The 19475-nt window shown below is 40.4% G+C and overlaps 1 protein-coding gene across 2 annotated transcripts in view; it reads left to right on the forward strand.

Annotated features, from left to right (window-relative positions):
- cc2d1b (coiled-coil and C2 domain containing 1B) overlaps window positions 1-19475 on the forward strand; it is a 77459-nt gene that overhangs the window by 45784 nt on the left and 12200 nt on the right. For both annotated transcript variants that reach the window (XM_068037132.1, XM_068037131.1), the window contains 9 exons: window positions 3090-3262; window positions 6979-7104; window positions 8101-8159; window positions 8440-8556; window positions 9884-9957; window positions 12545-12603; window positions 13504-13555; window positions 17294-17393; window positions 18521-18611. In XM_068037132.1, coding sequence (XP_067893233.1) covers window positions 3090-3262; window positions 6979-7104; window positions 8101-8159; window positions 8440-8556; window positions 9884-9957; window positions 12545-12603; window positions 13504-13555; window positions 17294-17393; window positions 18521-18611 — 851 coding nt within the window. The remainder of the gene's footprint in view (window positions 1-3089; window positions 3263-6978; window positions 7105-8100; window positions 8160-8439; window positions 8557-9883; window positions 9958-12544; window positions 12604-13503; window positions 13556-17293; window positions 17394-18520; window positions 18612-19475) is intronic.

Raw genomic sequence — 19475 nt, forward strand, 5'->3', positions numbered from 1 at the left:
GGGAGAGACAGATAGCACTAGAGCAGGAAATAGTAAGTTATTAGGTGGGTTCGCAGTAAGGGAGAAAGTAATAAAAGTCTAAATTAGGGTTACTGTGCATGTGTGTGAATGCGCGGAGTGTGGTAATTAAGATCGGTGAGTTACAGCTGCAGATTGCCATGTAGAAATATGTTTGGGCTATAACAGAGACCTGGCTCAAAGAAGGGCTGGACTGTGTATTAAATATTCCTGGATACGAGCTGTTCTGGAAAGGGGGAGTGGTGGCAGTATTGTTTAAGGAGAACATTGCAGAGCTGGAAGGAGAGGATGTCCCAGAGAGGTTAAAGACGGGTCACTGACCCGAAACATTAACTCTGCTTCTCTTTCCACAGATGCTGCCAGACCTGCTGAGTGAATCCAGCATTTCTTGTTTTTGTTTCAGATTTCCAGCATCCGCAGTATTTTGCTTTTATAAAGACAGAATCTATTTGGCTAGAGCTAAGGAACAGAAAGGTGCAATTATATTGCTCGGTGTAGTCTATAGGCCACCGACTAGTGGGAAAGATGCGGAGGAACAAATTTGCAAGGAAATTGCAGAGAGGTGCAAGAATTATAGAGTAGTTATAATGGGGGACTTTAATGATCCCAATATAGACTGGGATAGTGGTAGTGTAAAGGGCAAAGAGGGGCAAGAGTTCCTAGACTGTGTTCAGGAAAACTTTCTACAGCGGTATGTTTCCAGTCCAATGAGAAAGGAGGCACTGGTAGACCTGGTTCTTGGGAATGAGGTGGACCAAGTTGATCAAGTGTCAGTAGGGGAACAGTTATGGGACAGTATTCATTGTATCACAAGGTTTAGTTTGAGTATGAAAAAGGACAAGGAGCAATCCAGAGTAAGAATAACTAACTGGGGGAAAGCCAACTTCAATGGGTTAAGAATGGATCTGACCCAGATAAATTGGAATCAAAGGTTGGCAGGAAAAACAGTAGCTGAACAATGGGCTGCCTTCATAGAAGAGAGAGTTTGGGCACAGTCAAGGTATATGCCCTTGAAGGGGAAAGGTAGGGCAAATAAATCCAGAGCACCCTGGATGATGAAAGAGATAGAGATGAAGAAGAAAAAGTGTGTTTATGACCGATGTCAGGTGGATAATACAACTGAGAACAAGGTTGAATATAGAAGGTTCAGAGGGGAAGTGAAAAAGCAAATAAGCGATGCAAAGAGAGAGCATAAGAGACTGGCAGTTGGCATTAAAGGAAATCCCATAGTTTTCTGTAGGCATATATATAGTAAAAGGGTGGTTAAAAAGAGGAGTAGACTGATTAGGGACCAGTAAGGGGATTTGCACATGGAGGCAGGGGGATGGCTGAGGTATTAAATGAATACTTTGCATCTGTTTTTACCAAGGAAGAAGATGCTGTGCAGGTCATGGTGAAAGAGGAGGTAATTCAGATACTTGGGTTTAAAAGTGATAAGGAGGAGGTATTGGATAGGCTGCCTGTACTTAAAGTTGATAAGGCATCAGGACTGGATGAGATGCATCCAAGAACACTAAGGGAAGTGAGAGTGGAAATTGTGGAGGCATTGGCCATAAATTTCCAGTCTTCCTGAGACTCAGTGATGCCAGAGGACTGGAGAAGTTCAAATGTTACACCCTTGTTCAACAAAGTATGTAAAGATAAGCCTACAGGTCAGTCTGTTTAACTTCGATGGCAGGGCAGCTTCTAGAAATGATATTTCGGGACTAGATTAATACTTACTTGGGAAAATGCAAGTTAATTAAGGAAAGCCAGCACAGATTTATGAAGAGCAAATTGTGTTTAACTAACTTGCTGGAGTATTTTTGATGAGGTAACAGAGAGGGTTGATGAGAGTAATGCTGTTGTTGTGGTGTACATGGACTTCAAAAGGGCATTTGATAAAGTGCCGCACAACATACTTGTGAGCAAAGTCATAGCTCATGGAATAAAAAGGGACAGTGGCAACATGGATACGAAATTGACTGACAGGAAACCGGGAGTAGTGGTTAATGGATGTTTTTCGGACTGGAGGAAGGCTTGTAGTGGAGTTCCCATGGGGTCAGTGTTAGGACCCTTGCTCTTCCTGATATAAATGACCTAGGTATTCGGTGAACAGGGCATAATTAAAAAATTTGCAGATGATCTGAAACTTGGAAGCATTGGGAACTGTGAGGAGGATAGTGTAGAACTTCAAAAGGACATAGACAGGTTGGTGGCATGGGTGGACAAAAAAAAGGCAGGTGAAATTTAATGCAGAGAAATGTGAAAGAATTCCTTTTGGTAGGAAGAATGCAGAGAGACGACATAAAATAAAGGGTACAATTCTAAAGGGGCTGTAGGAGCAGAGGGACCTGGGTACATCAATCATTGTAGGTGGCAGGACAGATTGAGAGCACAGTTAATAAAGCAGACAGCATCCTAGGCTTTATTAATAGGGGAATAGAGTACAAAAGCAAGGAAATTATGTTAAACTTGTATAGAACACTGGTTCAGCCTAAACTGGAGTATTGCATCCAGTTCTGGGGACCACACTTTAGGAAAGATGTGAAGGCATTGGAGAGAGTGCAGAAAAGGTTCACAAGAATGGTTCCAGGGATGAGGATCTTCAGTTACGTGGATAGATTGGTGAAGTTAGGACTGTTTTCCTTGGAGAAGAGGTTGAGAGGAGCTTTGATAGAGGTATTCAAAATCATTTAGGGTCAGATCAGAGTAGGAAGGGAAAACTGTTCCCATTGGTGGAAGGATTGAGAACAAGAGGGCACAGATTTAAGGTAATTGGCAAAAGAAGCAATGGCAACATAAGGAAAAACCTTTTCATGCAGCGAGTGGTTAGGATCTGAGAGTATGGTGGAGGCATTTTCAATCGAGGCATTCAAGAGGGAATTGGGTTGTTATCTGAAAAGGAAGAATGTGCAGGGCTACGGGGAGTAGGTGGGGGAGTAGCACTAGGTAAATTGCTCCTTTGGAGAGCCAGCACAGACATGACTGGTCAAATGGCCTGCTTCTGTGCTGTAATGATTTTGAGATTCAGTAAGGGAATTCTCATCTATACCGAATGTCACTTGATCACTGCTTGTGTTTCTCTGTAGCTCAGCAACAATTGGAATTTCTTCAGAATAGGAAGAAACAGTACATGAAAGCTGCTGTGCAAGCAAAACAAAAGAAGAATCTGGAACAAGCAAAAGATTTCCTTAGAACTGCAAAAAGCTTTGATTCAATGATTGCAGCTCTCCAAAGTGGGAAACCAATTGATATTTCCAAGGTTCGACAAAGCCGATGAGTAATAATGTAGATAAATTTTTGACATCCGTCTACTATCCTTTCTAACACATGCCATAATGGCAAGGGGTAAGATTTGGATTTCAGCCCTGGTCTTGCCCCTTCAAGGTGCCTTCAGTCACAGAGGTTCCATTGTGTGGAATTCCCTCCCTAAACCGCTTCACCTCTACCTTCCTTTCCACTTCTAAGACCCTTCTTAAAACCCACTTCTTTCATCAAGCTTTCAGTCACCCCTTGTTGCTCCTTTGGCTTGGCATTCCTTCTCCTTTTTCTATGAAGCACCTTAGAACATTTTGTTACATTAAAAGTGGGTGCTTATAAAAAGAAAAGTTATTGTTGCAGCACAGGGATCAGTGGTTATTAGAGCCATAGAGATATACAGCACAGAAACAGGCCTTTCGGCCCATTGTATCTGTGCTGGCCATCAAGCACCTATCTATTCTAATCCCATTTTCCAGCACTTGACCCATTGCCTTGTGTGCTATGACGTTTCAAGTGCCCATCTAAATACTACTTAAATGTTGTGAGGGTTCCTGCCTCTACCACCCCTTCAGGCAGTATGTTCCAGATTCCAACCACCCTCTGGGTGAAAAACTTTTTCCTCAAATCCCCTCTTAACCTCCTGCCCCTTATTGTTGCAGCACAGGGATCAGTGATGGGCCCACTGCTCTTAGATTATCCTGTATATAATTGATTTGGAGCTGAGGACAGAAAGAAAACTCTCAAGTTTGCAGATGACACCAAATGGAAGAGAGGAGTTCTAGTAATCAGAATAGATTCTTAAGTGAGCTGGTAAGTGGCAAATATGAACAAATACAAGGTAATGAGACTAGAGAAGTCAACAGTGGGAATATAAGCTAAATGGCTAGGTGCAATAAAAGAGAGGAATCTGAGGATATTAGATAGCTGACTAAATCTAATAATGAAGTGTGCTGTAGCAGTAAGGAAAGGGAACCAGATCATTGCATATATAGTCAGTGGGGTAGAGCACATACACCAGCAACTAATGATGCTTTTGTACAAGAAGTAAGTACTGCGTGCCTGGAGTACAGCGTACAGTTCTAATTGCCATAGTACAACAAAGCTATCCAGGCCTTATTACAGCCTTGGTCCAAACATGGACTTAAGAGCTGAATTTCAGAGGTGAGGTGAGAGTGCCTGCTCTTGACATCAAGACAGCATTTGACCAAAGGTTTGGCATCAAGGAGGCCCTGTAAAATTGAAGTCAATGGGAATTGGGAAAATCTCTCCACTGGCTAGAGTCATGCCGAGCATAAAAGAATATGTTTGTGCTTGTTGGAGGCCAAACATCTCAGCCCTAGAACATGACTGCAGGAGTTCCTCAAGTCAGTGTCCTAGCCCCAACCATCTTCAACTGCTTCATCAATGGTCTTCCCTCCATCATAAGGTCAGAAGTGGGGATGTTCATTGATGATTGCACAATGTTCAGTTACATTTGCAACTTGTCAGGTAATGAAGCAGTCCACGCCTGCATGCAGCTAAACCTGGACATCATTCAGGCTTGGGCTGATAAGTGGCAAGAAACATTTGTGCCACAGAAGTATAGAGTATAGCCATATCCTCAGCATGATAGTGCTATCACCAAATTCCCCACCATCCTGAGGGGTCACCATTGTCCAAAAACATAACTGGACCAGCCACATAAACACTGTGGCTACATGAGTAGCTCAGAAACTGGTGTTTTGTGGTGAGTAACTCGCCTCCTGATTCCACAAAGCCTTTCCACCATCTACAAGGCACAAGGCAGGAGTGTGATGGAATGCTCTTCACTTGCCTGCAAGAGTGCAGCTCCAAATACACTCAAACTTAACACCATCCAGGATAAAGCAGCCCACTTGATGGGCATCCCATCCACCACCATAAACCTTCACTCCCTCCACCACCAATGCAGCACGGTTGACGTGTGTACCATGTACAAGATTTACTTCAGAAACTTGCCAAGGCTGCTTTAACAGTACCTTCTAAACCTGCGACCTCCTATACCCAGAAGAGCAAGGGTAGCTGATACATGGGAACACCACCACGTTTGAGTTCCCATCCAAGTCACACCATCGTGAATTGGAAACATCGACGTTCGTTCATTGTCAATGGAATCAAAATCCTGGAACTCCCTCCCTAAGTACTGTGGGTGTATCTACACCACACGCAGAAGGCAGCTCACCATCACTTTCTCAAGCAATTAGGGATGGGCCATTAAATACTGGCCTTGCCGGTGACACACTCATCCCTTGAGCAAATAAAAGGCACTATAGGAAGTGCAGAAAAGATAATCTAAACTACTGTTTATCTTAAGTCATCTGAACTAAGAAGCGAGGTTGAATAGTCTGAAATTGTTTCGTCTGGGGAGATATTAGTGAAAAATTCGAGATCCTTAAGGCAATAGACAAATTCAACCTCAATAATACGTTCAAAATTAGTAAAACTCCAGAGTCAGGAAAAACATTTCTCAAGCTTAGAGGAACGAAGGTGCACTGACAATTGGATTTAATTAATTTATGCAAAGGGCAGTGAATACTTTGAGCACACTGCCCCAGGGCTCCATCCTTGTTCCCCTCCTAGTCCATCTGAGTTAGTCATTTATGGCACAAAAGGAGGCCATCTGGCCCATCAAGTCCAAGCTGGGATAGTACTTGGTAATATCACCTGCCTATGTAAACTAATGACACTAATTCAGTCTCTCTCCTGCCCAATATTGTTTCTAGGACTGTGCTGGACTATTGCTCTGCTTCTCTGACATCATCCTGAATAAGTATAACTTCTTGCAACTCAACATTGGCACAACTGAAGTTATCTTGTTGGGTCTTGAAAGCACCTGTCTGTCTCTGGCACTGACTTTATAAACCTCATTGGCTGTTCACTCACATTGAGTCTGATGGGCTAACGTTGGTGGTCCTTTTGACCTTGAGTTGAGCCTTTTAATCCACGTTGCCAAGACTACTTCCTCCCATCTCCAGATATTGTTTGCTTACATCCCAACCTCATCCCCCATCTGCTAAAATGCTCATTTGAGCCTGATCACCTTGAGGATCAATTTCTGAAATGCTTTCCCCATAAATTCAGCTAATCCAGGCAGCTATGACTCAAAACCTCTCTCATAAAGTTCTATACACCCATAAGCTTATTCTCATTCAGCTCTACTGGCTACCTGTGCCTAAGCAAGTTGATTTCAAGATTCTGAACTAGGTTTTCAAATCTCTTCATGAAGATGCCACACTTTATCTGGGTAATATCCTCCAGCCACACACACAGGTAGTTACTATATATGGCTGGCTTCAGATTACTACTTGTTTCCCATCTCCTCCATTATATCAAAGAGGCTGATCTCTGAGCCATTATCTTCTTGCCGTCTGAAACTTCTGTAAAACCATCTTGCTTTGCAATCTCTCCTCCCTGGCTTTGACAATCTCCTTAAAGATCTATTTCTATCAACTAGACCTTCAGTTTCTCTCTTACTTTCTGATCAGCGTCAACATCTCCCCCTTGTAAAAGCACTGTGTAAGACTTTTACATAAGCACTAGATGAATATATATATGAGTAAATGACTATGCTGTCACAAATTAATTTACTGTTAATTTTTAGTATGTTTTATATAATAAACCCAAGAATATCTTCTTTACAAGATGCATACGCTACAGAATGAACATTGAGCAAATGATATATGGTTATTCCCTTTCCAGGTTCCTTCACCACCTGAGGATGATGATGATGACTTTATAATGGTGCATCACGAAGATGTGCAGATTTTACCAAAGATGGATGAAGTGTACACACACCTTATGAAACTTCTGAAAGAGCAGTATGAGGTATATGATGAGACATAACTCAGTAGTGCACACGCAATTGCCTAAATCACTGGAAAAAGTTAATTGTGTTTACAATATTGCATTGGGGTGGTCCTAGTGGTATAGCATGTCTTGTCAGTAGACTGACAGGTTGCATTGCAAAGTAATTGCAGTGCAAGTTCTCCATGTCTCACAAGATAATTTTACAGCTCATTCTGGGAGATTGTGAAAGAGCTGCAGGTATTTAACTTGATGAAAGAAAATGCAGGTGTGAAACAAGCTGTGTTTTATATTGTTCACCAGCCAAACTGAAGTTGAGAAACATGATGCTTTGTTTTGTGGTGGAAAAACTAGTTGAAATGGGAGAAAAACAATTTAGAAAATGAGAACAGAAAGAAGAGAAATAAGAAAATATAAAAACGTCTAATTGTATTCAAAATGTTAGCTTTATGTCAAAAACAAATGCACAGCTATTTTGGTTAAGAAGAAAAATGCTACAATTTGTGATGCTAAAATTCCATTGTTCACATTTTATTTTAGTCCTCAAATGGCCATTTCTGCTCCCCTGATCACCTTGTGGATAAAACCTGGTCTGTGCAGAGTTAGTTGACCTTACCCAGGAGAACAGTCGGGATGAATTGCTGAAGTTCTGCACTACTGAGGGAGAAAAATTTTGACCAGTATCACTGTCCTTGATATTTATCTATTGACTCCTTGCTGAAAAGTGCATTTGTGTGGCATTGGATGAGCACGAGATAAGTCTCTACCTGATGCCTTCCACAGTTGAATAATCTGCCAAAACATGCTATTTTGCTTCACGTGTAAAGAGTTGGCCACTGGCCTGAGACATTGGAGGATTTCTCATTCCTGTGGAGCTGTACCCTTGCTGGACTCAGTCCCCTCAGAACAGGGGAGAAAACTGTCTAGATAAGTCTGCTACACTGAATATCTTACCAAAGCTGTCTTCATGCCTTTCCCTTCCATATTTGATTTTTAAAATTCTTCTTTTAAATCTAGAAATGTATGTCCTATTCCAAGCAATTTACACATCTTGGTAATGTGGCCGAGATGACGAGGTAAGTGCAAATGTTATCCTTAATACATTTGCAGTGTATAATTGTAATAGAGATTATAACTTGTAATTAAACAAATTGGAGAAGTAGCAATACTTCCTACACAAACTGAAAAACAGAAGTTATGTCTAAGAATATGATTGAAACTTAAGTATATATGCACATTGGTTTAGCAGTATCTCTTACATCAGTGCATATTGTTATTCTGACATGAGTTATTTTTGAAGCTTTCACCTCTAGTTATGTACAGTATATGTGAAAATGTACATTGTTGGTTTCGTAGATTTGAAAAGATGGCCGCAGATTGTAAACAAGATATTGAAATCCTTAAACTGGGACAATCTCAAGCTTTGGATCCACCAAAATACCATTTTGAAGAGAGAATCTTTAAAACTGTACGGTATGGATTTTTGCTTTTGTAAATTTTGTAATTGCAGCATCTTGCAGTTTCAAGGAGTAACTATACTTTTTAATGGAGATCCCTGAAATTGAGAATTTCTCCAAGAATGTCGAATATGGTCTATTTTGGATATTAACAATATCTAAAAGTGTCTTGTAGGTTTTGCAATCTGGACTAATAATAAACTTGAAATCCTTCCTACAACAATTGGCGAGCATCTCATAACTGAGGTTCCCTCTCTGTAGCCTTTAAAGATCATAGAACATGGCAAAATGTGTCATTTGAACAAAAGTTGGTAAGACAAACGGTAGTAGCCTTCTGCCTGTTACCAACTAATTGATCATTACCAACATAATTTTTCATCAACAAAACAAACATCTCCCAGCCCTACAACTTCCATTAGTGAGAAGGACAAAAACAGAAAGTTCCCCTCCAAGTCTCACACCATCCTGATTTGGACAAATGGTGCCATTCATTCATTGTCGCAAGGTTGAAATTCTGACATTCCTCGTCTAACAATGTTGTGGGAAAACCATGAAACTAAGGACAAGCAATAAATCCAGTATCATACATGTCCTGAGAGAGTGTTTTAGAAAAATTTGCATTCCTTCACCTTGTTGTTTTGCCATAAATGAATGTGACGCTGAGATGCCCAAGTAGGTAATTGATACGGTGCCTCCTTGACCAACCATCATCTGGTCTGCTCCATGTTATTCCCCGTTACTGCTTTGTCATTTATGTAAGCATATAGCTCTGCAAAATGGCTCAATATGAAGCAACTAACAAATGTTACCCTATGACAAGAATTTAGTAAATTAGTGTAAATTAAGAGGGGAGGAAAACTAGGGAAAACAGAAAATAACACTCTGTTCAGCATTACTGTCAGTATTCTGATTCTGAATAAATTAAACAGACTAAACAAAAGTTATTTTCCTACCCCCATCCCTCCCCAAAATTGTGTCTCGTCTACTGACGGTATTGAGCTGGGATTTGGGTTTCACGGGTATAGAGCCACACTTGGGTCGCTTCACATATGAACTGGGAAAGTATCACCAAACCGAATCCTTGTTGAAGGTTAACACCTGAGGATTAAAGCCATAAAAAGTTCAAAATAGTTAACTTTGAGAGAAAAATGTAAGTTAGCCAGTAGAGCTGAATGAGACTAAGCTACTTGCGTTCTATCTCCTAACAGTGAGTCGCTTTTCAAAAGCCAGAATTGCTCTGTCTCTTTCTGTGGGTGTCTGTTTGACTTAAGTTTTTCATTATATGATTTGCGATTTATGCAGCAGTTACTAGCCAGACCAAAATATTGTGCTTTATTTTGTAGCATATTTTCAGCCATCAGCAGTACTGAAATGCTTCTGATCATTGTAAAAGGAATAAATCTCCCTGCACCTTCAGGTAAGACCAAATAGACCTCCATCCAACAGTAAAATGCAAGAGTAGCTGATGATGGCTACATTGATAAACTTATGGTCTCCAGTATTGACATGAACTAGATGGCATATTTACTTATAACTTTTTCTTTTCTAACTACTGTTTGACTGCAGCCTAGAATAATAAGATGGAAATTGTATCTTTATTACTGGTTAGAGGAGTCTAATTGAAATTAATGTGGATGGTATGGATTCAGTTTCTAATGGACACACAAGTTCACAGCATAGAGTAGTCAGTAATTGACCAAGAATTAGTATTTCCACTCAGAAAAGCCACAAGGATGGCTGATATTGCAAATGAAATAATGCCTTGTAATGGGGATTGTCCTTCTGAAATTAAGGATGAGGTCACATTGGAATGTGGCATACCTGTGTTCGATCTGGCATAGGCACCCTCGATGCTGAAACTGAATTCAAGAAAGAGGCCAAATGGTCCATTCCCCAGCACTGACAGTGCTCATTTTTATGAACATATCAAAGATAAAAACACAAAGTTACACTTTCTCTGAACTTTTGTTTAGTAAGGGTATTGTGCAACTGAGCCACACAGACCAGAATGTCCTATTTCAGTCCCATGTCTGTGTTGAGTTAACTGATTTCAACTGTAGCAGTTGTAAGTGTTACTATTGGCCTCCGTACGCCTGAACTTGGGGAGGGAAACTGCATTGTTCCCAACTGTTTGCTGTCCAGTGGCTTCTGAAAGTATGCATATGTTGACGCTAGGTGAGTTATAGAGTTGAGCGTGGCTGATGTTTGTTTGTCCTCAAGTCAAAAAATGTGCCAACGCTTTTCTGTGTCCACTCACAAAGAATAAGCACTTGGGAAACGTACAGAGCAGTAGCTCACGACCAAAGAATTGTACACCGTTGTCAGTCAGCACCTTCAGGGGAGGGGTAGGACAGGAGTTCATTATTACAATTATATTAAAAAGTCAAAGTTTAAAATATTATGCTGTATCATTTTGGGCCCTGTACAATTGTAATCCAGGCTCTAATTAAGAGATGTGTTCATCTCAAGGTAAACATGGCTTTTTCCAACCATTCATAGCAATGTCACTTAAATATTTTATTCTTAGGAAAAGATTAATGTAATATACTATGGAAAATTCTAAAAAAGTGTTTGTGGAACCAGCTATGAACATAGGAACAGGAGTAGACTGTTTAGCCCCTCAAGCCTGTTATGCCATTCATTTGAGGTCATGGCTAATCTGCACCCTAGCTCCTTTGGTTGACAAAAATCTATCAAATCTATGGTTGCTACTGTCATTGTAAGAAAAGGGATGCATTTTTTTATTTGACCAGATTATATAAAATAAGCTTGAAAATCCACCTTGTCTTTGGGAGCGCTCGAGTGCTAGATCTAATGACATTGGCTTGCTACCTGTTGACTGTTAAGAAATTTCCACTCATTTTGTTGCTTTGATTTTAATGTTAGCTTGTCATCGCTGCTTTATAACCAAAATCTCTTTTAAATGATGCCTAAATGGTAAAACTGATATCAAATAGAAATAAGTATATAACATTTTCTAATAAGGTTCTGTATTTCACACTCTTTCTCATAACATTGCTGACTGCCTCAAGTGTCTAGTCGAATACACTCTTTCTTTTCAAAAATGTTGTAAGAGAAAAATAAATTGTAAATGTAAAACTTGGTTCATATTACGAAGCCTGTAGCCCAGGATTATTGTATATAATCTTGCATCATGTTGGCATCCTTCCATCTACAAAAGATGATGGACATGCAGCAAGCAATCCATTTAAGTGAGGTGTCTTCTCTTGGTGCACCTTTGCTGTTGACTGTGAAGGCCAATCCTTGAGAGGCAGTTTCTGCCACAATTGCTGCACGTGAAGCTGCCGAATGACACTGTGAATTGTTGTTTTCGTCGTTAGTACCTGTTGCCAAGCTGCTGTAGCCACTAGTCGTCATGATAGTGCACACCAGTCCACAGGATGTGTCGCCATTTCCCTTTTTCACCAGCTAGTGACTCCCTGATGCGATAGTCAATACTTAGGGCCTTCATGTCACGCTACAAGCATCCTTGAAGCAGACCATCGGGCACCCTGCTGGTCATCCGGCCGCGGCTACAGAACGTCCTTGGGTATGTGACCGTCTTCTATCCTGCGGACATGTCCAATCCACTGAAGCTGCCTCTGATTAGTGCCAACACATTTGGGAGCTCTGCCTTTGAGAGAACTGCCAGGTCTGTGATTTTGTCCTGCCAGGATATGCCCATAATGTGCTGCAGACAGCTCAGATGGAAATTATTGAGCTTCTTTTCTTGGTAGTTGTAAATCGCCAATGTTTCACAGCCATATACAGCAAGGTACTGAGAATGCAGGCCTTATAAATAATATTGTATATAATCCTGTATTGCATGCCATTAATAAATTTGGCTTAACTTGTTCATAAAACCCTTTAATGCCTGTAAAATTATTTTTAAAAATCAACCACAGCATATTTATAATAAATTGAATTTACTTATTTATTTATGTTGTAACTTTGAGGAACTAATTTCTACTGGGAAACAAAACTTTTGTTTTTTTTTTGTACAGGTGTGGCAACACATGACCTTGATGCTTTTGTGAAGTTTGAATTTCAGTATCCTAGTACAGTGAGTAAAATTTTGTATTAAATGCATAGACATTTAGACTTTGCATTCTGGTTGCAATCTAGCAACAACATTCTTTTTATCTTCAGTTACCGATCGCACTTAATTACTGTTGTATTCTCTGGAAATTACAAATAGAGTCATCGAGTCATACAGCATAGAAACAAGCCTTTCGGCCCACTGCGTCCATGCCGACCATAATGCCTATCTATACTAATCCCACCTGCCTGCATTAATTCCATATCCCTCTATGCCTTGCTCATTCAAGTACCTGTTCAGATGCCTCTTAAATGTTGCTACTGTTCCTGCCTCCACCACCACCTCTGGCAGCTCATTCCAGGTACCCACTATTCTTTGTGTGAAAAATTTACCCCTTTGATCCCCTTTAAACCTCCTCCCTCTCGCCTTAAATCTATGCCCTCTAGTTTTAGTTACCCCTACCATGGGAAACAGACTCTGGCTACCTACCCTATCTATGCCTCTCCTAATTTTATATACCTGTATCATGTCCCCTGTCAGCCTCCTTCTCTCCAGGGAAAACAGACCCAGCCTATCCAATCTCTCTTTATAACTCAAGCCCTCCAAACCAGGCAACATCCTTGTGAATCTTTTCTGCACCCTCTCTAGCTTAATCACATCTTTCCTGTAGTGCGCCGACCAGAACTGCACACACTACTCCAAATGCAGCCTAACCAACGTTATGTACAACTGTAACATGACGTCCCAACTCTTGTACAAATGTGAATTTCCACTTATTTGTGAATACGTTTTGTTGATTTTAACTAGTTGAATATTAATATTCTCAATTTTTATTTTATACAATAATTTTTCACAAAAGAAAACTATGTAAATGACAAAATATATTGTTTACTGTTGATCATAAACTGCAGCCTCTTTTAACAGGAGCAAGCCCAACGAAACAAAACTACTGTGGTCAAGAATACTAATTGTCCAGGTATGAGACAAGTAACTGTTATCAGTTTCAGGGAAGGAGCTCTATGTTTATATCATTTTTGTTTAAATATATTAATATTCTGAATCTGAATAAATGTGTAGCTTGCAATAACTTTTTTTTTGAAGGAGCCATAGAGCATAACTTCTTCAATGATACTTCTCTATTTTGCCATTATTCTATTTTATAATCTGATCCAATAAGTTTGCAACTATTTTCCTTTTGTGTTGATTTTATGCCCAGATTAATTGTTAATGTAACCAGGTCCTGCTTTTTGTTGTGTTAGTTGATCTTAGACGGGGCAGCAGTTGATGCACCACAATGGCCTCAATAAGACTAGACTAAGAAGCAGAAAAGTCAGCTAGAGGGTTCTGTTGCTATCTCTCCAGTGATCCCATTGAAATGTTTGTTTACGTGAGTGTCAGGTGAGTGCAGGAGAGGAGAGAAAATTGTCGGGTGGAGAATACAAAGTCCATTATTGACCTTTTTTATATAGTATGCACTCTGAAGGCTCTGCATGACAAAACTTCCACTTTCCTACAGTCTGTGTATCTACTTATTTTTATCCATTATAAATTTTGTTATTTGAATTGTTTTTGATGAGAGCAGCCTTCTAGCTTTGTCTTTATAGGCTCTTTTTGGAAGTCATCTCAAATTTTTATATTCTTAAAAATAAAAAACCAAGCTTTTAATTCCCATGTTAAAAACCCAAGGGACTCGATGGAGTTCCAATTTACTTTAAGGTGTAGTCTTAATAGGAGTATAAAAATGTGCTGTTCTAATGCATTTATCAATAAAAGATCAGAGTAAGCCACGCAGCTCCTCGAGCCTGCTTTGCTATTCAGTAAGATCATGGCTGAACTTTTGGTATCAATTCCACTTTCCTGCCCTATCCCCATATTCTTTGATTCCCTTAGTGGCAACGAATCTGTCAATCTCAGTCTTGAATATACTCAATGACTGAGCATCCACAGCCGTTAGAGGGTTGTGAATCTTTGAAACATTCTACCCTGAGTGGAGAAAGTTCTCCTCATATCAGTACCAAATGGCTGAAACTTTATCCTGAGGCTGTGACCCCTAGTTCCAGACTCTACAGCCAAGGGAAACAACCTCACAGCACCTACTCTGCCAAGCATTTTATATGATTCAGTTAGATCATCTATACTCCAGAGAATATAGCCCCATTCTACTCAATCTCTCTTTAGGACAGTCCTTTCATGCCAGGGATCAATCTAATGAACCTTGGTTGCAACCCCTCCAAGACACGTATATACATCCTTGGGTACGATGACAAAAGCTCTAGACTGTAGTCTAGGTGTGGTCTTACCAAACCCTAAATAATTACAGCATGATTCCTTACTTTTTTATACTCCACCCCCACCCCCCCCACCCCGCCTTATACTAAAGGATAGCATACCAATTGGCTTCCTAAATGTTTGCTGTACCGCATGTTAACTTTCTGTGGTTTGTGTACAAGGACCCCCAAATCCCTGTGCACACCAGCATTTACTATTCTCTCACTTCTTGAAAAAAAATTCTGCTTTTCCATTTCTTCCCATCAAAGTGGATAATTTCACACTCCCCACATTATACTCCATCTGACACTTTCTCACTTTAGTACTGGAGATCTGTGCTCCAGAGCTAGCAGCGCCCTTAGCCAAGCTGTTCCAGTACAGTTACAACACAGGCATCTACCCAACAATGTGGAAAATTGCCCAGGTATGGCCTGCCAACAAATAGCAGGACAAGTCCAAACTGGCCAATTACCACCCCATCAGTCTGCTGTCAGTCATCAGGAAAGTGATGGAAGGTGACATCGACAGTGTTATTTAGCAGCACTTACTCAGCAACAACCTGCTCACCGATGCTCAGTTTGGGTTTCATTAGGGGCACTCAGCTCCAGACCTCATTACAGCCTTGGTCCAAACATGGACATAAAAGCTGAATTTCAGAGGTAACGTGAGAGTGACTGCTTTTGACATCAAGGCAACATTTGACCAAGCATGGCATCAAGGATCCCTAGCAAAATCGAAATCAATGGGAATCGGGGAAATTCTCCACTGGTTGGAGTCATACCTAGCACAAAGGAAGATGGTTATTGGAGGCCAATCATCTCAACCCTAGGACATCGCTGCAGGAGTGCCTCAGGGTAGTGTCCTAGGCCCAACAGTTACCTTTGCTGAATTCCCCCACCATCAACATCCTGGGTGTTACCATTGAGCAGAAACTTAACTGGATTAGTCATATAAATACTTTGGCTACAAGAGTAGGACAGAGGCTGGGAATTCTGCAGCAAATAACTTGCCTCCTAACTCCACAAAGCCTGTTCACTGACAACAAGACATGAGACAGGAATGTGATGGAATACTTTCCACTTGCCTGGATGAGTGCAGCTCCAACAACACTCAAGAAGCTTGACACCATCCAAGACACCCCATCCATTACCTTAAACATTAAGCCCCTCCACCACCAGCACACAGTGCAGCAATGTGTACCATATACAAGATGCACTGCAGCAACTCACCAAGGCTCCTTTGACAGAACTTCTCAAACCCACCATCTCAACCACCTAGAAGGACAAGCGCAGCAGAACACCACCACTTGCAAGTTCCCCTCTGAATCACTGACCATCCTGACTTGGAACTATATCACCATTCCTTTGCCGTCAGTGGCTCAAAAACCTGGAACTCCCTCCCTAACTGGGTGTACCTACACCAAATGGACTGCAGCAACTCAAGAAGGCAGTTCTCTACCACCTTGTCAAGGGCAATTGGGGATGGGCAATAAATGTTTGCCTTGGCAGTGATTCTCAACACCCAAGAACACTTTTTTTTAATGACTTAACTGGTCTTTAGCCCTTTGCAGACATTTTGCACCCTCCTCACAGATTCGTTTCCCACCTGTTGTTAAGCCACACCAGGAGTATTGTGTCCAATTCTGGGCACTACATTTTAGAAAAGATGTCGAGGCCTTAGAGAAGATGCAGAAAAGATTTACCAAAGCAGTACAAGGAATGAAAGACTTCACTAACACAAAGAGACTAGAGAAACTGGGATTGTTATCCTTAGAGCAAAGAAGGTTAAAGGGAGATTTGATAGAGGTGTTTAAAATCTTCAAGGGTTTTGATCGAGTATATGAGGGAGAAAAAGTGTTCCCAGTGGCAAATTGGTTGGTAACCAGGGGACATAGATATAAGGTGATTGGCAAGAGAACCAGAGCTGACAAAATGCAGTGAGTTGTCATAGTTTGGAATGTACTGTTTGAAAAGGTGGTATCACTTTCAAAAAGGAATTGGATACGTACTTGAAAAGGAAAAATTTGCAGAGCTATGGAGAGAGAGCAGGGGCATGGGACTAATTGGATAGATCTTTTTGATTGCCAACCCAGCTGCGATGGCCTGAATGGCTTCCTTCTGTGCTGCATCATTCTGTGATAAATATTGAATGAGATATGTAGCTCATTATAAGGGCCTGTGTTCTAGAATTAGTGTGAGCGCAGTGTTAAAGTTGAAATGCCATGTAATTACTTTTTATATGAAGCAATGTTCTGAGGAGGATGATATATTTATCTGCTGACTGCACTAATGTAAAATACCATGCCTATTTGTGATTTGTTACAGAACTATTTGGTAGCTGAAAATCAGGAATGTGCATTTCACATCCTTTTGGCATGTTTTATCCAAACTCTGCAATGTTCTATGTACCATATATTTTTTCTTAGAAATGTTTGTTTTTCTTCCAGAATATAATCAGAGTTTTATGCTCAACATTAACAGAAATCATCGAGGATTTAAGCGAATAATTCAGACTAAAGGAATTAAGTTTGAAATATTTCATAAGGGGTAAGGACAGCAATGATTATTTTGCTTCAACAATCCAGGTGTATCTTTTTTTTGTATAATGGTGCAGGGATGTTACATGATTATATTCTGCTGCAAAATTTGTGCTTGATTTTGGAAAGGCTTTCTACTATTCTTGTTATGTATGCCTATACAATGGTGATTCTATTTGGCAATATTGGTAACAATGTAATAACAAGAAGAAAGATTTGCATTTATATAGTGCTTTTAACAAACACCGGGCATCTCAAAGTGCTTTATAGTCAGTGAAATACTTTTGACATGTTGTCACTGTTGAAATATGGGAAATGTGGCAGCCACTTTGCACAGCAAACACCCACAAATGACAGTGTGATAATGACCAAATAATCTTTCTCTTTGTAATGTTGATTGAGGATAAATATTGGCCAGGACACCAGGCTGTTTTTTGAAATAGTGTCATGGGATCTTTTACATCCACCCAAGCAGGCAGATGGAGCCTCGGTTTAATATCATCTCATCTAAAAGACAGCACCACTGACCGTGCATTTTTCCCTTAGTATTGCACTGGAGTGTCGGCCTTGATTTGTGTGCTCAAGCTCTGGAGTGGGACAACCCAGAACGTTGTTACGCAGAGACGACAGTGCTACCCACTGAGCCATGGCTGACACATGTTGCTAACTCACCAATTTATTAAAAACAAAATTCTTCTAACCAATTACTCTTTCCTCCAATGAGACTAGAATTCTAGAAGCTGTACACATCTTTTACCATGCCTTCTGCAGTTTCCCCATGGCACACACCAATCCTAACAGAGAATGCACTGGAGAGCTATTCCAAGGCTCCTGCCAGTCCAGTTTTGTAGTTGACCTCTCTCATGGTAACCTAGTTTAGATCAGACATTGACACAGCTGCAAGCCTGTGGCCTATCATACCCAAAGCAGTACCATGGTTATTTTTATTCTCTCTGAAAGCACCCTTTAGAATTCCATACTGGCCTAATGCTTTAATCTTTTGTATTTGTATTAGTCAACCACAATTCCTATATTTAGTACAGTCTCTACTTTAATACATCAACTTGGAGGCAACTAAACTTCTGTTTTGCAAGATTATTTCTGTTAGACATGATTAATTGCCTTGACTTTTTACAGCGGATTTTTTAGAAGTGACAAACCAGTGGGAACCGCACAGCTAAAACTGGACAAATTAGAAACTCAATGTGAGATCAGAGAAATCGTTGAGGTATGGTTTTAGTCAATTTGTATGTTCTGAAGTAACTAAAAATAGAAATCCTTTCATATGCACTGCCTTCTCCCCTTTTTGAAGGAAACAACTATTGCAGGAGAGCTCCATAAATGCTCTTTGGTACCTGGCCAATTGGCAATTCTACATGTATGTTGGCAGACTATTCAACCACAAAGAGAGAGCAGAGTTGTCTGATGCCCAATCACATGACATTCGTGCAGAAGCATTTTGCAGCAGAGTTCATGGGATAGCAATCAAGAGCAGGAACCCTAGATGACTTTCATATTTCTATTCTATGGATGCTGAAGCTAATTGAAGTGTCCCTGTCACCTGACTAAATGACTCAGAGCTGTACTATTCTAGTATTTAGCTGCTACACACACTTCAACCAGTTCCAATCACAAGTTATTGCTCTGTTTTTATTGTGTTAATTTCATCACCCACCAGTTGTATGACAGTTGCTTATTCTGTTTTAGTAGCATTTATGTGTTACATTATAATAAGAATCCACGTGATTGAACAGCATGTTGACGTCTCAAGGTGTTTTGTGTTATAAAATGTGGCTATTTTATTTAGAAGGTGCCAGGCAGAACTTTCCTCGTTCAATATTTGAACTGATTCTTAATGATCCATATAATTATATGAAGGAAGACCTCACTGATATTTATCACTGATGTCAGCAGAGTGACTCCCAACATTGTGAACACTTCAAATGGAGAGCCTCTAGGTTGGAGAATAAAAAATTTAAAAGTCTGATTTGTATCCTTCAACATAGGAGATGACTTTCCATGTTTCTCTTTCCCAGAATTCTGATGCTTCCAGTAGTAAGACCCACAACAACCAAACCCTATTGCCAATAAC

This window comes from Heterodontus francisci, chromosome 8 (genome assembly GCF_036365525.1).
Source record: "Heterodontus francisci isolate sHetFra1 chromosome 8, sHetFra1.hap1, whole genome shotgun sequence".
In the NCBI taxonomy this organism is placed as follows: domain Eukaryota; kingdom Metazoa; phylum Chordata; class Chondrichthyes; order Heterodontiformes; family Heterodontidae; genus Heterodontus; species Heterodontus francisci.